At 45.2% G+C, this 21,098-nt stretch overlaps 1 protein-coding gene and 1 non-coding gene across 3 annotated transcripts in view; both read right to left on the reverse strand.

The window, feature by feature from the left end:
- Nucleotides 1–1,474: 1,474 nt before the first annotated feature.
- Nucleotides 1,475–21,098, reverse strand: part of safb (scaffold attachment factor B) — a 101,806-nt gene continuing 82,182 nt past the window's right edge. Inside the window, exons 20-24 of one of the 2 annotated variants that reach the window (XM_072482862.1) lie at nucleotides 16,628–16,779; nucleotides 12,567–12,682; nucleotides 8,537–8,603; nucleotides 7,189–7,252; nucleotides 1,704–1,861 (exon numbers count right to left, since the gene is read on the reverse strand). In XM_072482862.1, the coding sequence (XP_072338963.1) occupies nucleotides 7,213–7,252; nucleotides 8,537–8,603; nucleotides 12,567–12,682; nucleotides 16,628–16,779 (375 nt within the window). In that variant the 3' untranslated portion in view covers nucleotides 1,704–1,861; nucleotides 7,189–7,212. Of the gene's footprint in view, nucleotides 1,862–7,188; nucleotides 7,253–8,536; nucleotides 8,604–12,566; nucleotides 12,683–16,627; nucleotides 16,780–21,098 lie in introns of both variants that reach the window. The other variant, XM_072482861.1, reaches the window with a different exon arrangement.
- LOC140395814 (small nucleolar RNA SNORA42/SNORA80 family) lies at nucleotides 10,217–10,355 on the reverse strand. Its single transcript, XR_011936325.1, has one exon. It is a non-coding gene; the product is annotated as a small nucleolar RNA SNORA42/SNORA80 family (small nucleolar RNA).

Raw genomic sequence — 21,098 nt, forward strand, 5'->3', positions numbered from 1 at the left:
CCCACAGTAAGGTACATCCAAATCTTAATGTCCTTCTTTGGCTGCTTCAGTTAATACATTCAAACCCAACCTACTGCAAGTGCCATCATCTGCCTGGGCTGCTTAAAGGCCACTTGCTCTGCCAGTTTATTGACCGTCACTACACAAAAACATTTAAAGGCTTTGTTTAGGGGACATTTGGCCTTACTGCTTATACTGCCAAAAGAGAGCTAATCAACCGAATCCAACTTTCCAGCTTTTCTTGGTCCATATCCCTGTAGATTATGACACCCAATATTCAGATGAGTGTTTCCATCTCGATCATTCTTTCAGGCAGAGTTTGGGTGAATAAATTACTCAAATCCTTCTATCAATTACTTTAAATCCATGTCCTGTGGTTATTGACCCCTCTGCTAACAGAAATAGGTCCTCGAGTCCATCAACTTGAAGAGTCGATGGACTCAAAACATTAACTGTTTCTCTAATAGATGCTGGCAGATCTGCTGGATTTTTCCAGGGTCCTTGGTTCATGTTTTATACAGTTCTAGAGTAACCTCCTGCTCTTATACTCTAGGCCTCAGCCAATAAAGTGTCCCACATGCCATTCTGGCCATTTTCCTACCTGCCCCGCTACTTTAGGGATCTGTGAACAACCACGACAAGTTTCTCACACTCTACACTTCAGAATTTTAGCATTTGTTGTGTATTCCCTTAGCTTTGTTCTCTCCCCCCACTCCCAATCCCACTCCCCAGCAAATGCATTACCTCACACTTCTTTGGATTGAATTCCGTTTGCCATTTTTCTGCCCAAAAATGTCTTTTTGCATTCAAGGATCAACAAAAGAATAAAAAGAGACCTGCACTGTGGCTTACAAGGAATTTCTGGACCCCTACTTGGTGAATTGTATGTTATCCGGTCACTTACTTGAACATAATATCTACTGCCAAGAGTTAGGAAGTCAATGACGATTCAACATCACTAACTTAGTGAGGAAGGGTGAAGACCTCTCACCCTAAGAAATCCAGTGGAAGGAAAGAGTTGGGGGGGGGGAAATGAATCAGCAACTCTTCTCTGAAGAGTGAAAATACCAGGGGATGAAATTCTAAATTAGAAAAATAGTTGTAAAAAAGTATATCTGCCAGGACTATCTAAAAATCGTGCATCAAATTACAAGAATATTAAGAGAGGCATATTGAACTAAACAGGGTGGAAGGGGTAATTAAATGCAGTGTTATGTAGAACCATTGCCCACAGACTGGACAGCATATTTCGGCATCTCCAAATCATTTTAAAAATACATTCAAGAAGTTGTTATTTGAGGACCAGATGGAAAATACTAGAAAAGTGCACTATAAGACATTCCTTTTAATAACCAAAACTCAAAATGCCTGCAGACATTAAATCATATTAGAAAACTTCATGGGCAGTCACACCATCACAAAGAGAGTCCCCAAATTTGCATCTAATCTTAAAATTAAGTGCAGACACGCAAAATCTATTTTTACTTTTATTTATGGAAAATTGAAGTGACTCCTTCAGAGTCTAGGCTCAATACAAGTACTTTAACAATAAAGTAACCATGAAATGATCATTAATTCCAAAACAATTCTGGTTTCAGAGGCAGTAAACAAAAATACACAAGAACATGGTACTGTGATTAGCACTATGCACCACTATTAAAGATTTCCTTTACATTAAAATCAGTTGATAAGAAATAAGAGCTAGTAGCGATGCTGGAAGCGGGGATCGCTGGACAGTATCTGCACTTGTTCACCAAAGCTGCCCAATCCTTGTATGCCGCTGCCTGCCATCATCTGGACAGTGCAGTTCATTGGTTGACCACTACCCCCCTGGTTCCCGTCTTGTACAAATCCTCCATGCCTGTGGAAAAAGGATGTTTGTCTCAATTCAGTGATATCGATGTGGACATGCCGAGAAACGAATATGCACACATTACAAGTGGATCCACCGAATAGTGCTATGAGCCCTAACAAAAATCAGGCATAAATGGCCAGAACATCCGATGATAGGACAAGACAATCAATATTCATATTACTGGTCCATGTGGACAGACATCAAATTAAAACATTTTTAACTTCAGGTGAAGAACAGAGATAAGGCTGAAATCTCACTTGCATATAAATCAACAGGTTAAAAAGACATTTTTTGACTCAGCCTCTCTCACTCTCTCCGCCTCACTCACTCACTCTCTCCGCCTCACTCACTCACTCACTCTCTCCGCCACTCACTCACTCACTCTCTCCGCCACTCACTCACTCACTCTCTCCGCCACTCACTCACTCACTCCGCCACTCACTCACTCACTCTCTCCGCCACTCACTCACTCACTCTCTCCGCCACTCACTCACTCACTCTCTCCGCCACTCACTCACTCACTCACTCTCTCCGCCACTCACTCACTCACTCTCTCCGCCACTCACTCACTCACTCTCTCCGCCACTCACTCACTCACTCTCTCCGCCACTCACTCACTCCGCCACTCACTCACTCTCTCCGCCACTCACTCACTCTCTCCGCCACTCACTCACTCACTCTCTCCGCCACTCACTCACTCTCTCCGCCACTCACTCACTCTCTCCGCCACTCACTCACTCTCTCCGCCACTCACTCACTCTCTCCGCCACTCACTCACTCTCTCCGCCACTCACTCACTCCGCCACTCACACTCTCCGCCACTCACTCACTCACTCACTCTCCGCCACTCACTCACTCACTCACTCTCTCCGCCACTCACTCACTCACTCTCTCCGCCACTCACTCACTCTCTCCGCCACTCACTCACTCTCTCCGCCACTCACTCACTCACTCCGCCACTCACTCACTCTCTCCGCCACTCACTCACTCACTCTCTCCGCCACTCACTCACTCACTCTCTCCGCCACTCACTCACTCACTCTCTCCGCCACTCACTCACTCACTCTCTCCGCCACTCACTCACTCACTCTCTCCGCCACTCACTCACTCACTCTCTCCGCCACTCACTCACTCACTCTCTCCGCCACTCACTCACTCACTCTCTCCGCCACTCACTCACTCACTCACTCTCTCCGCCACTCACTCACTCACTCTCTCCGCCACTCACTCACTCACTCTCTCCGCCACTCACTCACTCACTCTCTCCGCCACTCACTCACTCACTCTCTCCGCCACTCACTCACTCACTCTCTCCGCCACTCACTCACTCACTCACTCTCTCCGCCACTCACTCCGCCACTCACCCACTCACTCTCTCCGCCACTCACTCACTCTCTCCGCCACTCACTCACTCACTCTCTCCGCCACTCACTCACTCACTCTCTCCGCCACTCACTCACTCAGCCACTCACTCTCTCCGCCACTCACACACTCACTCCGCCACTCACTCACTCACTCCGCCACTCACTCACTCACTCCGCCACTCACTCACTCACTCTCTCCGCCACTCACTCACTCACTCTCTCCGCCACTCACTCACTCACTCTCTCCGCCACTCTCTCTCTCTCTCAGCCTCTCTCTCACTCTCACTCAGCCTCTCTCTCTCTCTCACTCAGCCTCTCTCTCTCTCTCACTCAGCCTCTCTCTCTCTCTCACTCAGCCTCTCTCTCTCTCTCACTCAGCCTCTCTCTCTCTCTCACTCAGCCTCTCTCTCACTCAGCCTCTCTCTCACTCAGCCTCTCTCTCACTCAACCTCTCTCTCACTCAACCTCTCTCTCACTCAACCTCTCTCTCACTCAACCTCTCTCTCACTCAACCTCTCTCTCACTCAACCTCTCTCTCACTCAACCTCTCTCTCACTCAACCTCTCTCTCACTCAACCTCTCTCTCACTCAACCTCTCTCTCACTCAACCTCTCTCTCACTCAACCTCTCTCTCACTCAACCTCTCTCTCACTCAACCTCTCTCTCACTCAACCTCTCTCTCACTCAACCTCTCTCTCACTCAACCTCTCTCACTCAACCTCTCTCACTCAACCTCTCTCTCACTCAACCTCTCTCTCACTCAACCTCTCTCTCACTCAACCTCTCTCTCACTCAACCTCTCTCTCACTCAACCTCTCTCTCACTCAACCTCTCTCTCACTCAACCTCTCTCTCACTCAACCTCTCTCACTCAACCTCTCTCACTCAACCTCTCTCACTCAACCTCTCTCACTCAACCTCTCTCACTCAACCTCTCTCACTCAACCTCTCTCACTCAACCTCTCTCACTCAACCTCTCTCACTCAACCTCTCTCACTCAACCTCTCACTCACTCAACCTCTCTCTCACTCAACCTCTCTCTCACTCAACCTCTCTCTCACTCAACCTCTCTCTCACTCAACCTCTCTCTCACTCAACCTCTCTCTCACTCAACCTCTCTCTCACTCAACCTCTCTCTCACTCAACCTCTCTCTCACTCAACCTCTCTCTCACTCAACCTCTCTCTCACTCAACCTCTCTCTCACTCAACCTCTCTCTCACTCAACCTCTCTCTCACTCAACCTCTCTCTCTCTCACTCAACCTCTCTCTCTCTCACTCAACCTCTCTCTCACTCAACCTCTCTCTCACTCAACCTCTCTCTCACTCAACCTCTCTCTCACTCAACCTCTCTCTCACTCAACCTCTCTCTCACTCAACCTCTCTCTCACTCAACCTCTCTCTCACTCAACCTCTCTCTCACTCAACCTCTCTCTCACTCAACCTCTCTCTCACTCAACCTCTCTCTCACTCAACCTCTCTCTCACTCAACCTCTCTCACTCAACCTCTCTCTCACTCAACCTCTCACTCAACCTCTCTCTCACTCAACCTCTCTCTCACTCAACCTCTCTCTCACTCAACCTCTCTCTCACTCAACCTCTCTCTCACTCAACCTCTCTCTCACTCAACCTCTCTCTCACTCAACCTCTCTCTCACTCAACCTCTCTCTCACTCAACCTCTCTCTCACTCAACCTCTCTCTCACTCAACCTCTCTCACTCACTCAACCTCTCACTCACTCAACCTCTCTCGCTCACTCAACCTCTCTCGCTCACTCAACCTCTCTCACTCACTCAACCTCTCTCACTCACTCAACCTCTCTCACTCACTCAACCTCGCTCACTCACTCAACCTCTCGCTCACTCACTCAACCTCTCGCTCACTCACTCAACGTCTCGCTCACTCACTCAACGTCTCGCTCACTCACTCAACGTCTCGCTCACTCACTCGTCTCGCTCACTCACTCAACCTCTCGCTCACTCACTCAACCTCTCGCTCACTCACTCAACCTCTCGCTCACTCACTCAACCTCTCGCTCACTCATTCAACCTCTCGCTCACTCATTCAACCTCTCGCTCACTCAACCTCTCTCTCACTCAGCCTCGCTCCTTCACTCAGCTTCCCCCCCCTCTCTCTCTCACTCAGCCTCCCTCTCTCACTCCGCCTCCCTCTCTCTCTCATTCCACCTCTGCCTTCCCCCCATCTCTCTCTCTCTCTCACTCCACCTCCCTCTCTCACACTCCCTCTCTTTCCGCAGGTAGAGATTCAATTCCCACAGTCTGAAGCCGGGAATAACAGATGTGTGACTGTGACCGGACTGCCTGATGATACAGAGGAGGCTGTCCACCATCTCCTCAATCTGGAGGAGGAATATCTCCTGGACATCGCACAGGTCGGCCAGACCCCGCCGCCCACCTGCAGCGTGGAGAAACCAGACCACCGAGGATTCACCATCCGATGCGCTCCCTGGGACCAGCAGCAAGCACCCGATCTCAGCAGCACGGAGGAATTCCCCGCATTCAGATCTGTTGTAGGACAGACGACCACAAGTGTGTGGGGCCAGAAGAGGTTCTGAAGGTCTTGCGTTTGTCCAGGATGCGGACAGAAGGGGAGCAGGCCTGGCACGGAATTAAGGGGCCTCCTACAACCCGTCATCACTGCCTAGACCCGCCTGGAGTGGGGCCCCCCCTCTCTAAAGCCCTCATTCACCCACTCAAATATCACAATAAAATCAGAGCAAAAAAAAACGGACATGTTTCAGTGCCATAAAATTACTCTGGGGAAATAATCCCTTACAGAAAACCTCAGCCCTGGGCATGTAAGGAAATCATGAATCAGTTTGTGGCGGTGTTTTACCATTCAGATGAGTAGTGAACCTTTGTGCTAACGTGCCGCACCTTTCCCCTGCCTTCAACCAATTTATTAAGTTGACAAAAGTATTTCAATTACTAACTCCAGTATAACCTCGCATTTCTTACTTTTAACCTTGTATCCACATCCTAGACCCACCACGCACCAGAAACAATCTGTTTCTTTATAAGCTGTTTCATTCGCAAACATTTCTTTTAAATCATTCTATTCTAACAAAAGCAGTTCTGAATTTCATGGTCTCTCCTATGTGTATTTCCCCCATACCAGGCATCATACCATCTTATAAATGTTCAATGCAGCTTCCTTTATTTCTCAAAATGATTAACCATGTTCCCACTTCAACATCTTCTAATGGAATAACATCCCTTCTGGCCTTTTATCTAAATCAATATATACACTCTCAGAATTGCCTGCTCGAAGCCCGATCCTTTTTAAAAATAAATTTTAAAGTGGTCTCTTATTTTTTCCAACTAAGGGGCAATTTAGCGTGGCCAATCCATGTGAGACCCACGCAGACATGGACAGTGACCTGGGGCCAGGATTGAAACCAGGTCTGTGGCACTGTGAGGCAACAGTGTTAACCGCTGCACCACCGTGCCGCATTAAACCTGGTCATTTTTAAATAATAAATTTAGAGTACCCAATATTTTTTCCCAATGAAGGGGCAAATTAACATAGCCAATTCACCTACCCTGCACATCTTTGGGTTGTGTGTGGAGAGAGGGGGAGGTGGAGAGAGGGAGAAGAAGAGACCCGCGCACACGGGGAGAATGTGCAAACTCCACACGCAGTGACCCGGGGCCGGGATCGAACCCAGGTCCTCAGCGATGTGAGGCAGCAGTGCTAATCACTGCACCACCACACCGCCCAACCTGATCCTTTTTAAACCAGTTTTAAAATTCTATCAACTGAAACTTGAGAAGCACAAATATAATTATTCTTGACCATATGATCTCTTAATTACTTTTTCTATGCACATATTTTTGTAATAAGTACATTTGAGTGGTTGGTCAATTGTTTCTCAGTAAATGGAGCAAAATAGAATGGATAATAGCATTGACTTCATTCACTAATGCCAGCAGCAATGAAGACTATACTGACCTCCATTCTGCATATTTACATCAGTCATAAGCTGCTCCGAGAATGCCAAATGAACTCAGTTGCTCTGGTAAAATGAGAAGGATTGGGATCAACCTTTTCACAAAAGTAGCCACGATCAAATAATTCAATTTTTATTTATTTCTTTATAAAATAAACTTTATCTTCATTTGCAGGATATAGGTTTTACCCATTCATCCATAAACAGCTGCTGAAACCATTCAAGCAGAAGTTAAATGTAACCGAATTAATATGCATTAAAAAAAATCATAAATGGAAAGTTAACCCAAAATTCTTGTTTTTAAAATCTGTTTTGTATGAAAAGTGCGAAGCAGAAAAATGAAAAGATATGATCAGTGACTTTAAATCGCCGTTCAATGCCGATAAACATTTCCCCAGAAAAATGATACTGTGTAGAAAACAGAGTCCTTCACAAAGTATTTTTTCTGCAAATACAATGTACCTAATAAACTGGAAGTATTACAGACCATAGGACTATGCTAATTAACACTTCACAAGTTTTTTTTTTTAGTCATAATGAAAATGATTTTTTTTACTTGGTCTGAATCAAAATGGCAGCTTGTTTTTGGAAACCAGACACGGGCAGTTCGCATTGTGAACAAGATCGTAGAAATGAAGACAAACAACAGCTTTATAGTAATGGACATACATACAAGTGCAGACAGTATCTGATTAAGGAGTTCGAGAAAGTCAACTCAAATGAAATCATTTGCTTTATAGGTATGAATGAACAGAATTTTTGCCAGAGGCTATTAAAGAAGCTATTAAAATTTTTAAACTAATTTTGAGATTTATTAATAGATGATAATCATCAGGCTACATCCGACAGTGTAATGTAATATTCCGTTGCATAAGGTCCAGTTAAGTTCAGAAAGATGGAATTGCAGTGCAAATTCCAGTTTACAAATACAATTTTAAAGTTTTTGGTAACTATATGCCCATTCTAGAGATTGGAATTTCTCTATTTCTTGCTTCCAGCATTGGTTCAAAATAACCTAGTTTCACCTTCAATGGGTACCTATCAATCAATCTTAGCTTCATCAACAAACCTTCCAGCACAGGCATAAGCCTGACACATTACAGACAATTTTGTGCAGCAGGCCCACACAAGGAACTTCCCAAAACTCATTGATGACCAACAAGAATGATCACTTCTATCCCATTAAACTGGATTGGTTCCAAACCAAGACCCCAGTGATTAAATTGCCAACAATTCTAGGAAGGGTACCCAGACCTCCTGATCAAATATTGTTTAATTATATTTGTGCTCAGCAGGATTCAGCAGTAGCTAACAGTTGCAGAGCCAATAATTACAGCATGCTCATCTTACCCAGGAATTCCTCCTCGTTGTATGATATGGCCTTGCCCAGACTGGGCAGGTATGCCCCTTTCTCCTCCTACAAAAGCAGAATATCAGGTTATTCCCACAAAAAAAAATGACTGATTTTTTATTAAAAAACGTGCATGTTAATTCAACAAAAACTTTATGAAATGCATTTCTCATCGGGGTTAGCACTTGCTTGCCATTACTTCAGATTTCCAGGGAAAATATTTTCCACAGCAGATTGAAAGTAAATGAGAACCAAAGCATAATCTTAGAAACAGAAGGGTGACAATTCAGTGTTCCAGAACTCATGACAATGCAAAGTCATTGAGTTGTAAAAGCTAATGCTGTTCCAAACTTTAAAGTCATTTGGGTTTCAGGAACATCAGCTTGGCAGAACCATTGCTTGAATCAGAACTACAGAAAGTAGTATTGAGAAAGATTTGCACTGCTAGGGCATGTACCTTTAAGAGATGAACCTATAGAGTGCCTGTGTTCAGTTCATAGAATCATAATTTACAGTGCAGGAGGCCATTTGGCCTGTCGAGTCTGTACCTGCCCTTGGAAAGAGCACCCTACACCTAAGCCCATGCCTCCACCCTATCCCCGAAACCTCAACTAACCTTTTTGAACACTAAGGGCAATTTAGCAAGGCCAATCCACCTAACCTGCACATCTTTGGACTGTGGGAGGAAACCGGAGCACCTGGAGGAGACCCACGCAGACACGGGGTTTGGTATAGAGAAATCTTGTGGCACAGAGCAAAGACAGTAAGAAGTCTTACAACACCAGGTTAAAGTCCAGCAGGTTTATTTGGAATCACTAGCTTTCAGAGCGCAGCTCCTTCATCAGGTGAGTGATAAAGTGATCACCCGATAAAGGAGCTGCGCTCCAAAAGCTAGTGATTCCAAATAAACCTGTTGGACTTCAACCTGGTGTTGCAAGACTTCTTACTGTGCCCACCGCAGTCCAACGCCGGCATCTCCACAACAGAGCAGAGAGGTCTCCCAGTGTTGTCTTCTTGTGTGGAATTGGTTACCATATTTGCCTAAATATCAACGACTGCACTTCCAAATTAACTCCCTGGGTGTAAAGTGCTGTGGGGTGGCCTGTGAATGTAACAGGTACTAGATCAATTAAAATTATTGATAGCTTTTTAATCATAGTTTGATATTTCTCACTTTACCATAGATAAAAGCACTGAATAAATAGGGATTTGAAATGTTTTTAGCTAGGCACACTAACATTAGAAAATGCTATGGATTCTGGAAATTTGCAACACATAAATAGTACTCTACTCACTGCAAATGTCAAACTTGAAAGGATTAGATGATTGCATTTTTTTATGAGTCTGACCGTAATGAGGAAGTGCCTCTCATTTAAAATCTAAGTTTGTGTTGAGGAATAAATTGTGGTTACATCTTCAGTTAGACTAAAAACCCTCAAAGGAAATTCCCAATATAACCTCCAATAAAATGTTTGTTATAATATAGTTGATATATTAGTGCTCAAGTAGTTTGTACATGTAGCGAATATGAAAGGTTAAAAAAATTAAATTGGGAATTACATTTGGGAATAGCAAAATTGAGAAATTTCAACATTACAGCAACCATCAATAGAGTGAGATGACCTGATAGAACATACTAAATATACAGAACACACCTTTAAACAAAACAACCGATTATTCTTTGTGCTGCCCACATCAGTGAAGCAGGCCTATGGATGATTCAGGCCAGTCAATGGTTTGGGACAGTGATTTGATTTTGCATGGAGTACACTATGAAGAGACCATGGGATGGATCCCACCATAAATCCACAGCCATGCAAATGGTATTTTTTTTATTTTTTAAGAACTACAGTGCAGAAGGAGGCCATTTGGCCCATCGAGTCGCCACCGACCCACTTAAGCCCTGCCCTCATTTCCACCCTATCCCCGTAACCCAATAACCCCATCTAACCTTTTTGGTCACTAAGGGCAATTTATCATGGCCAATCCACCTAACCTGCACATCTTTGGACTGTGGGAGGAAACCGGAGCACCCGGAGGAACCCACGCAGACACGGAGAGAACGTGCAGACTCCACACAGAGTGACCCAGCGGGGAATCGAACCTGGGACCCTGGCGCTGTGAAGCCAGTGCTATCCACTTGTGCTACCGTGCTGCCCAAATACAAAGAGTGATTCCACAGTGAGACAATCATGGCTGCTCTTTAAATCCAACATTTCTTTCACCGGTCCTTGCTGACACTCAACACTTTAGTCCCACAGACACAATTGGCTGGATTCTCCCTTTTGGGGACTAAGTCCCCACGCCCACCGGAAAACGGGCGAGAATCACGTTGAACTTTTTCCTTGAAAGCCCGGGGGGATTCCCCGTTTTCCAGAGAGCTAGCAGAACCCCGGTGCATGTCCCGCAGCTCTGGCTGCCGGCAAGGCCCTGCTGTCCAGGCAGCGCGGCGGCCCACATCAGGGCAGGCACCACGGACATGGCAGACCCACACAGCGGGCCAAAGCTAAGGATGATAGCCCCTCCCCACCCTCCCAGATCGCGATGGCCCGCCGATCGGGGGCCCGGCCACCGCTGAACCCCACCTCTCCGCCGGAGTCAGACCCCATCCCCCAGCAAGGCAGCCATCGTGGCTGCGGGTGGTACCAGACGTGAACCACGCCGATGGGAACTCAACTGCGGAGAGTCGCCGCGGGACCCTCTTCCAACTGCCCCAGACCGGCACGTTGTCAACTGCGCGCGAGACTGGTGGGTCCGCGAAACGATTTCCGGCGTGAACAGCTATTCTCCGCCCCCGCGCCAGGCGCGATTCCGACACGGAGATTCCTGCCCAATATGTTTTCCCAATTTCTCCATAATATGCTGGATGTCTAACTTAAGCAATGGTCAGGACTTGGAAAAAACAAAGGAACTTGCATTTATATGGTGCTTTTCACAACCACCAGGTGTCTCAAAGCACTTTACAGTCAATGAAGTTGTTCTGTGGTGTAATGAGAAAACACAGTTGTCAATTTGCACTCAGCAAGCTTCCACAAACAACAAAGTGATCATGGCCAGATAATCTGGTTGTGTTGTTGACTTGAGGAATAAATATTGGCAGAACATCGGGGAGAACTCCCCTGCCTGTCTACAAAATAGTGCCAGGGGATTGTTTATAGCCACTTGACACAGCAGACAGGTCCTTAGTTTAATTTCTCATCCAAAAGGCCATCAATATTGCTGCATTCCCTCAGTCCGGCACTGGAATGACAACTTTGATTTTTATGTCAAGTCCTGGACATGAACCCAGAATCTTGTGACAGAGGCAAAAGTGTACCAATTGAGCCATGGCTAGCCTGTAATGTACACTGCTTGTTAATGCTACTTTCAAAAAAAAAAAAAAGCTCCCGCGCAAGTTGGCAGGCATCACAGAAAATTGGGGCGATGTGGTGAGGCAGCAAGTAGATTTTCTTTTGATTCCCATACACATTTTAAAAATGATTCCTTCACTATTGGAATATTTGAAGTTTAACGTGCACCATACACAAAATTTGCTAAAATGAACAGGTTTAATTATTGGATCAAGATTAGAAAACTTGGCTTGTTGATTTTGAATTACAAGTTTTCTAATCTTGATCCAATAATTAAACCTTTTCTAATCTTGATAGACAACTAAACATTAAACTTGAACTGTCAGGTGCACAAATTTCAATTTTGATGAAAGTTGCAAAGCTGGACTCCAGTTAAGCACATAACGTACTACTAACACAGAGCTGACGAAGGTCTAGTCTTCCTGCACATTAATACATAAAATAAACAATGCATAGCTCATATTACCTGAATTAACTGCCAGAAGTGTAAAATGATATGCCAGTCCCTTGCAATTATTGGTTATCAGTGATATCGACGAAGTGTTGTAAAAAGCTTTTGGAAACAACTAACGGTAAAATGATCTTGATCACAGCTTAAGAATGACCAGACTCATCAAACAATAATTGACTCTTATTTTTTTTTTTTTAAATTACAAGTTTCACTGTTCTAAAAGTTTACCTTGCCAACGATCAGGATCTCTTCCCATAATTCCTGCTTCCAGGGTACTCTGCCAAGAGCGTTCTGGGTGGCCTTCTATCTTCCGTCCATGGTCATTGTTCCAATCCCTACCATCTCTGTACAAACAGAAGTAACATTTACAATGTACTGAGCCGATGAGTTAACATCTAAAAATGTTTTCCATGGGGCAGGAAGGGTGACTATAGTTCAATTTAATTTCTGTGGCCACTAAATTTCTCCTAGTTTTACCCTCTAAGTTAGACTCGCTCAGGTACTGCATTAGCTGTTTTACCCTCAACTCCTGCCCTCTATACTCAGTAGTTCTTCATCTCTGTCACTGTTATCTCCAAGTTAATCTCCTTCATGAGACTACCGAGCTCACATCCACCCAACAAATTTCTAATCAGCTACCGTTCTTTGCTCCTGTGCTTTCTAACATATTAAATGAACCCTTTTTCTTAGGCATCTCCAATGCTGCCTTGTGAAAAGTCCATTACTGGTTGGACATTTCCAACCTCCTTCCTCTCCAAATGTCACCCCACTATTTAAGGGGTGGAGAAAGAAAACAGGGAACTATAGTCCTGTTAGCCTTACATTAGAACAAATGCTAGAATCTATCCTAACATATATGATAAATGGACACTTGGATAATAATGAACTGATTGGGCAAAGTCGATATGATTTATGAATGGGAAATGTTTGACAAGCCCATTGGGAGTTTTTTTTGAGCATGTTACTTGGAGATTGGTTAGCAAAATTAAAGCGCCTGGGATAGGTGGTGATATACTGGCATCGATTAAGGAAGCATTCCTTGTTAGTACAGTGGTTACTGTGAGGATCGGGGTTCTATGTCTCGACGGGGCAGATGCTCACTTTTCATTGACAGAAAATTGTACTAGACTTGCAAATCGTTTATCCAGGAGACGGAGTGTAGACAAAGATTATGTTTAGGGTGGCACAGTGGTTAGCACTGCTGCCTCACAGCACAGGGACCCGGGTTTGATTTCGGCCTTGGGTGACTGAATGGAGTTTGCACATTCTCCCCATGTCTGCATGGTTTCCTCGGGGTGCTCCAGTTTCCTCTCACAGACCAAAGATATGCGGGTTGGGTGGATTGGCCATGATCAATGCACGGGGTTACAGGAACAGGGCAGGGGAGTGGGCCTAGGTAGAGTGCTATTTCGGAGGGCTCTACAGGCTCGACGGGCCGTATGACCCTCCTTCTGCACTGTAGGGATTCTATGGATTGGTTAACAGACAGAAGAGTAGGAATAAATGGGCCATATTGCGTTGACATGCTGTGACTAGTGGGGTACTGTCAAAAGTATTTGGGCCTCAGTTCACAAATTACATCAATGATTAGTATGTGGGGAGCAAATGTAATATTTCCCAGTTTATGGGTGACACAAAATCAGGTGGGAACATGTGATATGAGGAAGATGCAATGCAATAATTGCTTTAATATTAAAAAAAAAAAATTATTCATTTTTTCCAATTAAGGGGCAATTTAGTTTGGCCAATCCATCTACCCTGCACATCTTTGGGTTGCGGGAGCGAAAACCAAGCAAACACAGGGAGAATGTGCAAACTCCACATGGACAGTGACCCAGAGCCGAGATTAAACCTGGGACCATGGCGCCATGAAGCAACAGTGCGAACCACTGCACCACCATACCGCCCATGCAACTTCCAAAGGGATTTGGACAGACTTAGTGAATGGCAGATGGAATATAATGTGGAAATATGAGGCTATCCACATTGGTAGGAGGAACAGAAATGCAGGGTATTTCTTAAATGCTAAGAGATTAGGAACTGTTGATGTACAAAGGGGCCTGGGTGCCTGCATCAAAAGTCACTGGAGGCTAATGTGCAGGTTCAGCAAGCAATTAGGAAGGCTAATGCCAAGTTAGCCTTTGTCACGAGAGGATGTGAATACTGGAGTAGCAAAGTCTTGCTTCAATTACGTGAGTACTGAGATTTTGATCCCCTTACCTTAGGAAGGATATTATTGTCATAGATGGGACTGTCTAAAGCAGAGAGTGGCAGATTTCTAAGTGCCGCAAATAATAATCTTTGTTGTCACAAGTAGGCTTACATTAAAACTGAAATGAAGTTACTGTGAAAATCCCCTAGGTGCCACACTACGATGCCGGAGGGAGAATTTAGAATGGCCAATTCATGTAACAAGCACGTCTTTTGGGAGGAAACCTGAACGCCCAGAGGAAACCCACGCCAAATACGAGGAGAACATGCAGATTCCGCAGTGATCCAAGCCGGGAATCGAACCCGGGACCCTGGCACTGTGAAGCAACAGCGTTAACCACTATGCTACTGTACCGCCCAAAATCGAATTCAAATGTCACCATCTGCCATGGCGGGATTCGAACACAGGTCCCCAGAATATGTCGAAATCTCTGGATTACTAGTCCAGCAACAATACCATTATGCCGCTGCCTCCGTACATCAAGGGATATGGGGATATAGTGTGGAAGAAAGGCTTTGGTATGGATGATCAGCCATGATTGTTATTAAATACCAAAGCAGGGTCAATGGACTGAATGGTCTACTCCTGTTTCTGCATATGGGGTATGTCTGCATGTTATGAGACAACTCCCTATTGGTTTGCACCCATCCATAAAACAAAGCAGCTGAGATCAACAACCCGTGAAACATAATTACCCGTCTTATTTGCCATTTCCCCATATCTTCTCTAGTTACTTAACCATTTCTGTGCATATGCTCCTACACAGCTCCACTCATATCTGCCCTAGTAAGCCAATACATCAGCAATGTTAATGCCTTTGCAACACGAACCCCTCCTTCCCCAAACATCTCCAGCTAGTCGATATCCTGCAATACACCCCAAAACGTCAAACTCAGCTCCACAGTGCCCATCAGTTATATCAACTATGGGCACAAGACTGCCTTTAATATGCATGATAACTAGTTCTACAACTTTCCCTCAAATACACAACCACACTTTCCCTGAAATACACAACCACACTTTCCCTGAAACGAACACTGGTGAGAACAAAGACACTAAATTTGGCCACGGGTTCTATATAGTTATCATATTCCATCTCCCATCTAATCACCCTCTCAAAAATATCCTGGTAATCAAAATGATTACTTCCACCTCTGCAAAGAATGGTACCAGGGTAAAACTAACGCGGGCGGCACGGTAGCTCAAGTGGTTAGCAGTGCTGCTTCACAGTGCCAGGGACGCGGGTTTGATTCCCAGCTTGGGTCACTGCCTGTGCGGATTTCCTCCGGGTGCTCCGTTTTCCTCCCACAAGGCCCGAAAGACATGCTATTTAGGTGAACTGGACATTCTGAATTCTCCCTCCGTGTACCCGACAGGCGCCGGAGTCTGTCATCTAGGGGATTTTCACAGTTACTTCATTGCAGTGTTAATGCAAGCCTACTTGTGACAATAAAAGATTATTATAATGTTAGTATCCCCTTGGGTAAATTTAAAGATGCTCTAATGGAGATTTAAAAATGAGTAAGAAATCCATAGAATTAAATTTTACAGCACAGAATAGTCCCATTTACCTAATAAGTCTACACAAGAGTCTCCTCTTGCCTTATATAACATCACCTAGTTTGTGGAAATCTGGAACTTGCCTCTTCTAAAAGGTTCTGAATGCTGGGTCAAATAGAACTTTTCAATTTCGAAGTTGATACATTTTTGTTAGGTAAGGCTACCAAAGAAAGGTGGGCGAATGGAGTTGAGGTACAATTAGCCAATCTAAATTAATAGTAGAATAGGTTTAACCCAAAGTCCTATTTGCCCACCTCCGCTGAAATCTTTATTCATGCTTGGGTCCAAGCTCCTGCCAATCCCTCCCAAGTCTACCACCAACACGTATAAATACCCACTTACATATCACTCTAAACCTCGTCTACATAATGTAGCTTCCTGTATCCCAAAATATTATATCCTCCACAAACCACAGCCGACCTCCAAACTTCGCCATCCGTATACCTTACATCAGCCCTTCTTTCCACCAATCCAAGGCTATGTTTAACTAGTCCCTGCAGTTTTATCAAACACTTACCTTGATTGACGAGGCATAATTCCTCCTCTGGTGTCTCCTACACGTTTCATGTCAGATGCAAAGCCACCACCAGACCCGCCCCAACTCTCTCGCTGTGACCCTGAATCACGACTGCGGGGTTCTGGTCCTCCATGCCTTCCATCAGGATAATGCTGAAGCCATTTAAAAAAATGAAGTTTGTTCAAAGAAACTACATAGAATAACTCATTTTATGCTTTAATTTTTGAGCATATTCCTTTCAAATCAACATGATAAACAACAGCTTTTAACAATATGTTTTTGTCTTCTGAACCCTTTCTTGCTCCATCAAAGCTGCAGATATGTTTGTGCTTTTCCTTCACCTTGCATCCTACTTGATTAAAATTAAGACCCATGACACTGTCTCTCCCAAGATTACAGAACGGAAGAATCTTCGGTTTCACAAACAATGAGCTTGATATCATTCCTCACTTGGTCTTTCAACTAGGATTAGATCAGAGTGCAGGTTTAATACCTCAAATCCAGATTCCCCCAGCTATACTGAGGCACTGGGCGGAGAAGCTGACCTCCAACCCATCAGCACCCACCTTTGAGTAATCAGCCAGGCCAAAGCCAGAGCATCAGCCTCAATGTCACCTGCAGCTCTGACACCCAAATAGGGCCCCCCAAAGGAACAGTGTTTCAGTTCAATTTGCAGGATACAACCAGAAATTGTGCACATGGTTAGCCGGACCCCTCCCACAACGCTCACATTTATTCTCCATTCCTGCAAACAACCTCCTCATCTTAGATCTAGTCAAATGAGCCCTATGTACCATCTTCAACTGTATTAACCCGAATCTCGTAGACTCTCCACAGGGCCTTGCACCATACCCCACCCTCCAATTACAAACGTAACTCCCCCTCCCACTTGGCCTTATTCCCCTCCACCAAATTCTGTTTGCGTCCTCCACCATAATCCATCCATAAATCCCCGAGGGACTCCCCTCCTCCATCCCTGCAAGTGACAAAACCCTCTCCAGCAACAAGGTGGCAGCATCATAGGGATATTGGAAAGACTTATTTCGCAAAATTGCGAACTTCTAGATACCCAAATGTCTCAAACTGCGAAAGCCCAAATTTATCCGAAAACTCTTCCCAAGCTCAATCGCCTTTCCAAAAACAAATCCCTTCCACCCCCTCCATCTGCACCCAAACAGCCTCAGGATCCCCACACCACCGCAGTACCTTCTCCGCATTCGCTGCCGAATAATAATAAATTGAATGCCAGGCCCCGACTGACGATCCCCATGAAGGACAGTCTTTCGAATCCTAGCTACGTTACCCGCCCAAATAAATGACAAAATTAATCTCTCAACTCCCCCAAAGGAGAATTTTGGTAGAAAAACCGGCAAACATTAGAACAGAAACCACGGTAAACTGTTCATGTTCACAGACTGAATTCTGCCCAAGGACAGAGGAAGACGACCCCACCTCTGCAATTCGGCCTTGACCCTACTCACCGCTCGCAAGAGTCAACTTAGGAAGTCAGGCCCAATTCCTAGCTACCTGTACCCCCAAAACCTAAAACGAGGACCCGTTAAACAAAACGGCATCACCCCCCAGATTGGTCCCCCTCCCTGGGGTGGCCAGAAATCACTCACTTTTCTCAGAATTCAATTTGTACCCCGAAAAAGCCCCAAAATGTTTCAATAGCGCCCACTGTGTCACATAGAAGATCATCAACGTACAAGGAACACCGCGTTCCACCCCCCCCTCTCCCGAGGCTCCCAGGGCAATGGCCAAAGACTATTGCAAATGCAAACAAGAGGGGGGTTGATGTCATAGGGCATCCCTGCCTAATTCCCCCGTGCAGCTGAAAATACCCTGAACTCTCATTATTTACACTGACATTCGCCTTAGGTGCCTTATATAACTGAACCTACAACACAAATTTAGGCCCTATCCCAAACCATTCCTGCACTGCAAACAAATATCCCCCATTCCACCCCATCAAAAGCCTTCTCAGCATCCAATGCCACAATAACCTCCTGCTCCCTCCCCTCAGACAGGGAAAAATATCCCGAACTCTCATTATTTGTACAGACTCTCATCTTGGGTACCTAATATAACTGACCCCATGACACAAATTTAGGTCCTATCTAAAACCGTTCCAGCACCGTAAACCAAAATCCTCCATTCTACCCCATCAAAAGCCTTCTTGGCATCCATGCCACAATAACCTCCTGCTCCCTCCCTTCTGACGGGGACAACAGCACATTTAAAAGCTGCTGCAGATTAGATGCAAACCCGGTCTGATCCTCCCCTATAACCTGAGGGAGACACTCTTCCAACCTCAGTGTTAGAACCTTGGTCAACATCTTCGTATTCACATTTAATAAGGAAATCGGATGGTACGGCCAACACTCCACTGGGTCCTAATGTTTTTTTTTTAAAAACAAAATCAAGATGGACACTTGCATCAATCTTTGGAAGAGACCCCAGCACTACTGAATATTCAAACATCTCCATTCACCAACAATGATACCAGCCGATCAGCAAACCTTTTATAAAATTCCACCTGGAGCCGACCCGCCACTGCACCTTGCCAGTCTGCATTTGCCCAATGCCTGTCTTCCACCCACAAAGGTTCTTGCAACTCTTCCCGATCCTCCTCCTCCGCCGAGGTGAGGAAATTAACAGAAAGGCATGATGGGTAGTTAGGCCAAATTAGGAGTAAAATCTTAATGTGCAGCCTGCAAGTGGGATTCAAGGCAGGAAGAAGGGGGATGGGCAGCCATTAGGACTGTTTCTTTGTGCAGAGGATGGTGCAGAGAATGCTGGGTGAAAGGGGCCCCAGAGGGCTGAGGAATATGGAATGAGCCTATTGGGATCAGTAATTGTGAAGATCAGCTTATATGGCCAGGTCAAGGAATGTGTGGGAAAGCCTACGGGAGCTTTGCATTTGCCATCTTGCCTTATTTGGTTGTGTGAGAAACTTGATTCTATGTTCATGTGTTTAAGATGCTATGTGCTTTGTTTTCACTCACTTGCTCTGGGGATCTCAGGAACAGTGTTGGTCCTGCTGTTATCAGAGTGAGTCTAGCTTGCAAGCTATTTGAAATAAAATAAATCAATACCTACGATCCCGACTCAGCGTTTTACTGAGACCAGGCTGAGGGCTGAAAGAACTCAATATCGTCAGAGGGACACTCCAACCCCTCTAAAAACTCCACTATATCCAACTCCTTTGCAGGCTGCTCCGACCTGTAAAGATTCTTATAGAACGCCTCATACACCCCATGACGTTATCTGGCACAGACACTACTCCCGAACCTGAACAATCTCTCAGGAGGCTGTAAGACATATTCATGTCTTACACACACCTGCCTCGTGCGCTGCGACTGGTACACCGCCTTGTCAGTGGATAATAGGGCAAACTGCATCTGCAGTTTCTTCCTACTAGCCAGGAACTAATGACCTGGAGTTGGGTCACTCGAATACTCACCATCTGCCTCCAAGATCTCATACATCACCTTTAGCGTTCCGTCCTTGCCTCCCTATTCATCTGTGCCTTATGTGAGATTATCTCCCCTCTCACCACCACCTTCAGGGCCTCCCACAGTACCAAGGGTGAAACCTCCCCATTTTTGGTAAACCCCACATACTCAATCAAATCCAAAATCCGCCAACAGCCCCATATCAAAACTCTACATCGGCCGCTGAACCGCTCAGTCTCCAAAACCAAATCTACCAGGCAGAGCATGATCCGAAATAACTCACAAAATATTCCGCTTTCCTCAGCCCTGCAAGCAGAGACCCCCCCCCATCACAAAAAAGTGATACGCGAATACACATTATGCATCGGAGAATTCCTTGTTCCCAGCGTGCAAAAAAACTGCCACGGATCCGCTCCACCCAGCTCCTTCATAAACGCCGTCAGTACCTTTTCTATGCTCGAAGGGGCCAACGACTTTGGCTTAGACGGATCCAACTTAGGATTCAAAACGCAATTCAGAACTCTCTCCTCCCCCCCCCCCGCCCCAAGATCAACCGGCATGCGTCTATACTCTTCATAAACTCCACATCATCCCAATTTAGCACATACACACAAAAGAAACTAAAACCCAAACCACCAAACCCAAGAGCCGAAATTCCCCCACGCCCTCCTTCAACCCTGAAACTACCAAAAACCCCATGCTTCCTCCAAAGTCATATGCTCCCTCAACTAAAAATAGCACCTGAAAAAAAAAAAAAATTCCAATTAACAACTCCATACCAAAAAAAGGGGGCGGTGGAGAGAAAAAAACACTTTACAACAACATCCCCATACAAACCAATCCCAACGACCAAACACCCATTCAAAGCCCCTCAGTTCAGTTCAAGTCCTTGAGATTTAATAAAAGCTTTCGCTGTCTCAAAGAATTTGGAATTATATGCAATTCTCAGTCTCGCCAGGTACGCCACACCAAAACGCTGCCACTCTTATAAAAATGCCGACTTCACCCTGTTA

The sequence above is a fragment of the Scyliorhinus torazame genome, chromosome 18 (genome assembly GCF_047496885.1).
Source record: "Scyliorhinus torazame isolate Kashiwa2021f chromosome 18, sScyTor2.1, whole genome shotgun sequence".
Lineage (NCBI taxonomy): Eukaryota > Metazoa > Chordata > Chondrichthyes > Carcharhiniformes > Scyliorhinidae > Scyliorhinus > Scyliorhinus torazame.